Source organism: Sturnira hondurensis, unplaced genomic scaffold (genome assembly GCF_014824575.4).
Source record: "Sturnira hondurensis isolate 20B ecotype Veracruz unplaced genomic scaffold, ASM1482457v3 Scaffold0000648, whole genome shotgun sequence".
In the NCBI taxonomy this organism is placed as follows: domain Eukaryota; kingdom Metazoa; phylum Chordata; class Mammalia; order Chiroptera; family Phyllostomidae; genus Sturnira; species Sturnira hondurensis.
The window spans coordinates 10,247,497-10,256,569 of NW_028073279.1; the positions used below are offsets into that span (position 1 = coordinate 10,247,497).

The following is a 9,073-nucleotide window of genomic DNA, read 5'->3' on the forward strand; positions in this document are numbered from 1 at the left end:
TTACCAAAATCAAGTATGCATTAGATGGCTTTTCCTCCCTAGTTTGTAACACACACACACACGTGCACACTCAGAGCACTCAGGAGCAGCAGGCCGCCTCTGACAGCACATTTTGCACAAAGTGGCGGTGGCAGCAGCAGCGCACACGTTGTGGCCTCCCTCGTGACCCTCCAGAAAGCTGAAGAGCCAGGGGCCAGGGAAGAGGCGAGGCTGCCGGAGTCCAGGAGGACAGGGCTTTTGTTTAGGTCCGTCTGCGAATAGCCTAGGCTCTCGCAGAAACCACGGAAAACACAAACTCCCTCCTGGACCGCGCCTTCCGGGATGGCTGCTATTTAGGATAGACTTGCCTGAACACCCACAAGGGTCCAGCTAGAGGTGGGGGTGGGAGGCCGAACAGCACGGAAGTGCCCCATCGCCCCATTAAACCCACCCCCTCCATGCTGTCAGTGTTGCCAAGTGCTGGTAGGCGCCCAGTAAAGAGTGCCCGGGCGCACCCCCGGCCCGCAACTGGACTCCAGGGCAAATCCTCGCCTGCCTCTCCAGCACCCGGAGTCGCCTTTGGGAGAACCACGACGGGTTGCGGCCGCCCCCCCCCCCCAGGCGGGCGCGGCTCTTCCTGGTACCCAGCGCCGGGCTGGCCGACAGGAGGGTGGCGGAGGGCCGGGTGGGCTAGGGCGCTGGCGGACGCCTCTCTTACCTTGGGCAGCAGCCCCGCGCGCCGCCAGCAGCAGCGCGGCCAGCAGCGCCAGCAGCGGCGGGCGCGCCCCGCGGCGGCGCGGCCGGTGCATTCCTCCTCTGGCGGCGGCGGCGGCTCCCAGGCCACGCGCAGAACATCCACGGGCTCTGCCCGGGATCCCAGCCACCTCGTCCCGGATGCTCTCCCCACAGGATGTCGGGGGCGTCGGCAAAGTTCTTTGTCCTTCTAACCTGCTCCCTCGCCTCCGCCCTGCAGCCTCAGGACCGGGTCAGCGCGGTGGCTCCCCAGCCCTGGTCTCAGCGGCCGGTCAGTCCCGGGCTGCCCCTGTCGCACCAGCGGAGGGAAAGTCTCCCCAGCTCAGACTCAGAAGAGCGAGCCCTGCGCCCTCGGGCTGTGGTCAGGGGCTCCGTCCGTGGCGGCGGCGGCGGCGGCGGCGGCAGCGGCGGCTGCTCCTCCTGCTCCTCTCGCTCCCTCTCTAGCTCTCAGCCTCCCTCAACTTGTCACTTTCCACCAACTCTCCAGCCCGAGCCCGAACCAATGGCAGACGTGGGCCCAGGCAGGCGGCCCAGCGCCCTCTGCTGCCGCCTCTCAACACCCACACCCTACGACTTCCCAGAAAGTCGTCGCTCCAGCAGGTCGCGAACGCCTACCTCCCCTCCCCCAGCATGCCTAAACGTGCAAGGGGACCTGAGCCCAGCAGGCCCTCCAGGCCTTTTGACCGAAGGGGAAACTGAGGCTCCAGAAAGAATTGTCCTGGGTCGCAAACCTCAGGACAAGTCTCAGTTCGTGGCTGAGTGGCTTAGTTAAGAGGCCCAGATTCCAGCAATGTCAGGCAGCTCTGCCACTGTTAGCTGTGTGACCGTGGGTAATTGAGTATTTATTGATATCATACAATTTCCCTTTTGATTTCCTCCTTGACCCAAGTGATTTATATTTTCCCATTTTGTCTTAAATTTCTACTTTCATTGCCTTGAAAACAAAGTCATCTGTATTCTTCCCTTTGGAGGTTGATTTATCAAGGATTTCTCTGTGGTCAGTTTTTGTCAATGTTCCATAGTCTCCAGAAAGAAAGGATTTTTCTGTATTCAGAATGTGAAGACAGATGACTATTTCAATTTGATCCTCTTTATATTTATTGTGTTACTTAGGCCTTCTATATCTTTGCACATGTGTGTGTGTGTGTGTGTGTACACACAGACCTACAGGGTCCAGCAGAAGTAAAGCTTGCTTGAGTGTGGTCAGTAGAGTACGTGAATGTCCACACGAGATGGACAGCAATTTGAACGTTTCACCTAACATGTCGGATGGTGTGCTTGAGTGTGATATTGTTATGTTACAGAATTGCATGCTCATGATTTTGTGATAGAAGATTTCATAATAAAAGAGGGGCATTATTTGTGCTGGACCCCATGTATATATTTGTCCAGCTGCTCTGTCGTGGACAAAGGGAAACACTGAAGTCTCCTATTAACACCGTGTTTTTGTCAGTTTCTCCTGGTTTAGCTTTACAAGTTTGGTGATGCATAAATATTTATGACAGTTTGATTTTTCCTGTGGAGAGGGCCCCTGGTCATGTAAAGTGGTGAGTACCTGCTGTATTCCAGGCCGTGTATTAGGCTCTGAGGAGGCAAAAGCAATAGAGGCACCAGGCAGTCTTGCCCTGCGGAACACTGAGGAGCTCACAGTCTACGGATCACTTATTGGATACCTTGTATTTGCCTTGTGTTTTGTGTGCATTTCCTCATAAATCTTCCATTGGCGCTTTTTAAAAAGTCCTAACATGCTATACTATCTTGCACTTTTACATAGGTTATCCCCATATTACAGTTTTAGAAATTGAAATGCAAAAAGAAAGTAAGTGACTTGCCCACTGTCATGTAGACAGTAGGTGGCCTGGCCTAGACTCGGTCTCTTTATCTTAATGGAGCTAAAAGTTCTTGGCTAGAGCCTGGCATATAACAAGTGGCAGGCGGTGGCTGTCACTGCTGCAACAATAGCCTCTAATAACTCAGCTTTGGGATTTTATAATGAGCAGTCGCCTCATTGAAAGCAAGGACTTGGTAGCCAAAAGTATGTCCCAGCAGGTCGGAGACTCACAGCTCTCTGCCTTCAGGCAGGTGGATGACTAAAGCATGTAGGACAAACAGTCATTTATTCTTCTCCCAGACTTCAGGGCAGGAGCACCCGTAACTGTCTTAGCAGCTTCCCCTCTTTCTATCACTCTGAACTGAGGTCAAGGAATGATAGACAAAGAGGCCTTGGGTCAACTAGTTCATCTCCCAGATAGTTCTGTCCTCCAAATTTCTCTGCCTGAGACTCATTCAATCCTGTCTAAATTATCTCCAGTTACTTGCCTGAGGAACTTACTGCACAAGGTTCTCTTGTTGGAAAATTGTCTTTGATGGTCAGCTGCAATATACCGTGGCCCAGAAATGAGAGGAAACTCAGTTACACTGCACATTGCTGAGTGGTCTTCCATCATCTACAGTATAACACACAGAGGCTGACACAAGGCTTCCCCTTCCACCTACCCTAGCCCCAACCCCCACCCCAGGTATCTTAGGTAACAGTGGCTGCCAGAGCTGAGTATACAGAACTTAATGGCACTTTTATCAGTACTTAAACCTTCCAGGAACTTAATCACAGAATCATAGACGTGAGGAATGTGACGGCTGGAAAGGGCCTTGGAAATTAACTAGAGTAACCCCTCCATATTTTATAAAGGAGAAACGTGGGACTGAGGGGGGTGGAAATTCCTTGCCCAAAGTCACACAGCTGGCCAGAGCCAGAACTGGCACCTACATCAACCAGTCAAGCCCAGGGTAATCACTCCCTCAGTTGTCCCAGATCCTATAGCACACTAATTCCTAAAGGGCAGGATAAAAAAGGTTCTTCCTGCCTGGTGTGGCTCAGTGGACTGAGTGCCAGCCTGTGAACCGAAGGGTCACCGGTTCAATTCCCAGTCAGGGCACATGCCTGGGCTGCAGGTCAGGTCCCCAGTAGGGAGAAGCTTGAGAGGCAACCACACATTGATGTTTCTCTCCCTCTCTTTCCCTCTCCCTCCCCCTCTCCCTCTCTAAAAAATAAGTAAAATCTTTTTTTAAAAGATGTTTAAAAAAACTGTTTTTAAAAGATAACAAAAATACTTATGCAAGTTCAGTAAATGCCAGTGCTTCAGAGAACAGGCTTGGAATCAGGCTGCCTGGGTTTATAACCCAGCTTCTCTGATCTCTGCTGAGTGACCGTGGATGAATATCTTTGTCCCTCTGGGCTTCAGTTTCTCCTCTGTAAAATGGCGATGACGATCGTCGTACCTACTGACACTGTTGTGAATGAGAAATGAGTTAACTTATTCAAAGTGCTATTATAAGTATCTGGCACAGAGTAGGCACTTAATAAGTGTTAGACATTATTATACTACCTACATACATGAGCTTACTTAAGTCAGTCTTGTCACCATTTTTTTACAAAGAAACTAAAGTGAAATGAGGTTAGAAACTTGCTGAAAGTCACAAAATTAAGGCCAAAAAAGAGGACTTAAGCCCAAGTCCAATCTCTTTCTACACTATAACTCTAGTGTCTCATGTCAGAGAGGTGGAATGTATGAAAAGCTGCAAGCAATTGAAATGATCCTCTCGCAAGCGGCTTATGGCTCTGCCTTCCCCTTAACCAAACCAGCCATTGACGCAAAGGGATTATGGAATCCAGGAGGGGCTGCTCTCTTCAGAAGGTCCTGGCTCAAGCCCTGGGGTACCCACTGAGGCTCGTTTTTGCTGAGGGAGGCAGCCATCCACTCTGGCCTCTCCAACTAGTACACCCGTGGCTCTGCTTATTACCACTGTGGACACAGAAGGCACAGCCACGGGTAAGTCACACCAGAAAGGTGGAGAAGAAATAGGGTGGCGAAAGAAACAGGACGGAGTCAGGTGTCAAGGAGAACATTAAAAAAAAGCTACCTTACATTTCAAAAAGTTGTTGGAGGGAGAAACTCATTTGGGTAACGCATTTGATTTACCCAATAAATATAGACGTTCATCGTTCTTCTTGAAAAAAAAAATATGTAGCATGATGGTTATCAGTGAGGGAACCTCAGGAGCCAGATTTTATGGATTCAAATCCAGGTCCAGCTTTTAGTTGCTATGAGACTTTAGGTCTCTCTACCTCAGTTTTCTCATCTGCAAAGAGGCATAATAGTAATACCTACCGTCTACCTTTGCTCCGAGGGTTAAAGTAGTTCATGTTTGTAAAGCATCTAGCCAGTGCCTGTCAGGCAGCAAGCGGCCAATATTCTTCAGGCGTTATTAGTAGTGACTAAGAACATGGGCTCTTAGCAGTAAATAGACCTGGCAAGGTGATAAGCACGAGTTATTTAACTTGTTTATAATGTAACATTCTCAGATAAAAAAGATCCAGTAATAGAGCCAACTGTATAAAGGCATTTTGAGTTTAAAATGATTATACTTTATACCCTGAACATAAAAGTCTCAACACAGTGTTTGTCATAGTGCCTTTTCAATAAGTTGTTTATTATTCTCTTTTCTATAAACCTCTACATTATGGGGTCAGATTGGGGCATTTAGCGATCATTCGGTCTGGATTTCTAGCACAGTCTTGGTTTCCTGTATTTGGTTTCATCAGTTTCACAGACCCCTCTGTGTATAGCGGGGAAAGGGGACAATAGAAAGACAAATTGGCTTCCGGGGCACCCAGTAGTGTGCTCTTCTTGTCCGTCTCTGAGGTGCTGTGTCCGTGTGACATCTTCCCAATCTAGTATCATCATCAGACATTCACTAACAAGACGTTCAGGGATGGTAAGGGATTGTTGGCAAACGAGCACCAAGATTTTGTAGCCTATAAAACTTCTGAAATGAAACAAGGAGAAAATCTTAGTGATTTTTAGGTTTGGCAAAGATTTGTTAAAGAAGACACAAAGTCATGACCGTAAAAGAAAAATTGGTAATTGAACTTAAAAATGAAAACCTTTTGCTTTTAAAAAGACATTATTATGAAAATAAAAAGATAGGCCATAGACTAGAGTATAATATTTGCAAAAAATACATCTGATTAGGGACTTCCATCTAGAATATACAAAGAACACTTGTAACTCAATAAAAAGAAGACGACATAATTTTTTTAAAAGACAAAATATTTTAATAGATGCCACCAAAGAATATATGCAGATGGCAAAGAAATACACGAAAAGCTCAACACTGTTAATAACTATGGTTATTGCAAACTAAAACTGTCATGAGATGCCCCCGCAGACCTACGTGCGTGGTTAAAATTAAAAAGATGAACCATACCAAGTGCTGGCAACAATGTGGAGCAACTGGAGCTTTCAGGTTTGCTGATGAGAATGTAAAATGGTACAATCACTGTGGAAAATAGCTTTGCAGTTGAAAGATAAACCTACATCTCCCATACGATCCAGCCACTCCAATTCTCAGTGTTTACCCAAGACAAGCGAAAACATTATGTCCATACAAAGACTTTCATATGACAATTTAGAGCAACTCCATTTGTAATAGATAAAAATTGAAAACAACCCAAATGTCTACCAACAGGTAAACTGAGTAACTCTGGTGCATCCATACTATGATATACTTCTCATCAATAACAAAGAATAAATTACTAATATATATAAAAACATGGATGAATATAAAAATAATTATGCTGGGTGAAATAAACCAGAGTTTTAAAGAAAACATAGACTACATGATTCTATTTATATAAAATTCCAACCCTGGCTGGTGTAGCTCAGTGGACTGAGCACAGACCTGGGAAGCAAAGGATTGCATGTTTGATTCCCAGTCAGGGCACATGCCTGGGTTGCAGCTCCCAGTAGGGGATGCATGAGGGGCAACCACACATTGATGTTTCTCTCCCTCTCTTCCTCCCTCCCTTCCCCTCTCTCTAAAAATAAATTAAAAAATAAAATAAAATTTCAGAAAATGCAAACTAATCTATAGTGACAAAAAGACATATCATTATTTACCGGGGGTAGAAAAATGGAAGGATGGATACCAAATAGGCATAAGGACCTCATGGAAGTAATAGATAGGTTCATTGTATTGATTGTGGTGATAGTTTCACAGTTGTATACATATGTCAGAACTTGTTATAGCAGGCCCTGGCCAGATAGCTCAATTGCTTGTAACATTGTCCTAATACACCAAGGTTGCAGGTTCAATTCCCAGTCAGGGCACATACAACAGTCCACCAGTGAATACATGAATGGGTGGAGTGGCAAATCGATATCTATCTCTCTCTCTCTCAGATCAATAAACAAAAATTTTTAAATTCATCCTGGCTGGTGTGGCTCAGTGGATTGAGTGCAGGCCTGTGAACCAAAGGGTCACCAGTTTGATTCCCAGTCAGGACACATGACTGGGTTGTGGGCCAGGTCCCCAGCAGGGGGTGCATGAGAGGCAACCTCTCTTTCCTCTCCCCCTCTCTTTCTCCCTCCCTTCCCCTCTGTCTAAAATAAAGAAATAAAATCTTTAAAAATTATTAAACAATTTTCATTTATGTATTTTAAAAACTCACTGTAGCAGTTTGGATCCAGTCAAGAGATAGAAATTACACAGTAGGCTAGGCAGGAGAAGTTTGATAGAAAAAAAAATTAACAGTGATAAAAGAGTAAGATACAAGGAAATCTACATGGCACCCTAGCACTGAGGGAGAGCACTCTAAGGACAGACTTAGGAGGGGTTCAGACCTCATTGGGGAAGGTATGGTACAACCCACCAGACAGCGGAGAAGTTTGGAGAGCAAGCAGGGGCGGGCAACTAATGGCATGGGCCTGCAGTGCGAGTCTGGGTGCTGGTGTGGACAGGGAGCCCTCAGAATATGTGAACAGTAGGGGCTTGCAGAGGAAGCAGCAGCTCTGCGCCCTCCAATCCCTGGAGTCAAAGTTGAGCTGTAGGAACTTACTCAGTGTGTGACCCTCTGAGCCACACAGGATGCTGCAGGCAAGCCATACTGGGGCTTCAGTTTTCATGTTGAGAAGGCTGAGAAAAAGATTACCATCAGGCCAAGGCTAGAAGGTGGCAGAGAGATCGGATTCAGAACCTGTGCTGGGGCAGCCCCTACTAATGTTCACACACTCTCACCACTTAGCCCATGCAGGAAACTACAAGAAGCCTCCTCCTCCTCCTCCAGCAGTGACTCTCCAGAGCCTGCTGCTGAAAAGGCTCACTTTAAGGAAGAAATGCTAGAAGAAACTCCCTCGTTTATCATAGAGCATATATTGAAAAGTGCTATCAGAACTGAGAGCCATGAGCTAACAACTGACATGCTCATCAAACCGTACACTAATTAATTCCAGTTTAGTGTGTGTCAGTTACACCTCAATCCATTTTCAGTGTAACATTGTACATCCAGATGGCCAAAGGCCAGCATCAGAGGAAAGGGTCTAAACATTAAAAGACAGAGATAAAAATAAGCAATAAATTCCCTGGCTAGTGTGGCTCAGTTGGATGCAGCATCATTCTGTAAGCTGAAGAGTCATGGACTCGATTCCTGGTCAGGGTACATACCTACATTGCCGGCTCGATCCCCAGTCAGGGCGTATACAGGAGGCAACCTATTGATATTTCTCTCACATCGATGTTTCTCTGTCTCTCCCTCCCAGCCTCCCTCCCTCCCCTTCTCCCTCTTTCTCTCTCTCCCTCTGGAATCCACAAATATGTCCTTGGGTGAGGATTTAAAAAAAATAAACAATAAAAAAAGCAACTTGAAAGGAATAGACTATTTAGGTAAAAAAAAAAACTTGCATACACACACACACACTCTCTGTCATTCATACATTCAGAGAGATAAGTGAAGATATTGTTTTTATGAAACAAAGACAGGATGTGGGAGGGCACAGGGAAGGTGAGGAAGGAATGAACACCAATAATCCTAGGAATTAGAAATAATTACTATGGTTGAAATGAAAAGCCTTGGAGAAATGCTTTTGAAATTCTGAAGAACATGTATTTTCTACTTACAATTCTCAGCTAAATGATCATTTGCAGTGAGAGAAGAAAATTTTCTGACATGCAAAGCCTCAGAAGTATCTCCTGTGTGCCCTGGGTTAGTGTCCTCTGGCCTCTGAATGAATTACTGAAACTCAGCTTTACAATACCTATTTAGTCCCTTAGGCTGGTGGGCTAGGAGTCCAAACTCAGTTTCACTAGGCTAAGGTCAAGGTGTCAGCAGGACTGCTTCCTTCTGGGGGCTCTAGGGGAGACTATGTTTTTTTCCAGCTTCTAGAGCTGCATTTCTTGTATTCTTTGGCTCATGGCTCCTTCCTCCATTTCCAAAGCTAGTAAGGTAGCATCTTCAAATCTCCCTCTGCTTCTATCTTCACATCTCCTTTTCCCTGGTAAGGAC

General features: G+C 46.2%; 1 protein-coding gene and 1 long non-coding RNA gene across 2 annotated transcripts in view; both read right to left on the reverse strand.

Annotated features, from left to right (window-relative positions):
- ROR1 (receptor tyrosine kinase like orphan receptor 1) overlaps positions 1-1,256 on the reverse strand; it is a 384,982-nt gene extending 383,726 nt beyond the window's left edge. The window contains exon 1 of the mRNA XM_037043417.1: positions 698-1,256. Coding sequence (XP_036899312.1) covers positions 698-788 — 91 coding nt within the window. The 5' untranslated portion in view covers positions 789-1,256. The remainder of the gene's footprint in view (positions 1-697) is intronic.
- Positions 1,257-5,202: 3,946 nt separating this feature from the next.
- On the reverse strand, positions 5,203-7,711 carry LOC118985645 (uncharacterized). Its single transcript, XR_005066160.1, has 2 exons — positions 7,631-7,711; positions 5,203-5,559 (listed from the first exon to the last, which is right to left on the reverse strand). It is a non-coding gene; the product is annotated as an uncharacterized LOC118985645 (long non-coding RNA).
- Between the last annotated feature and the right edge of the window lie 1,362 nt (positions 7,712-9,073).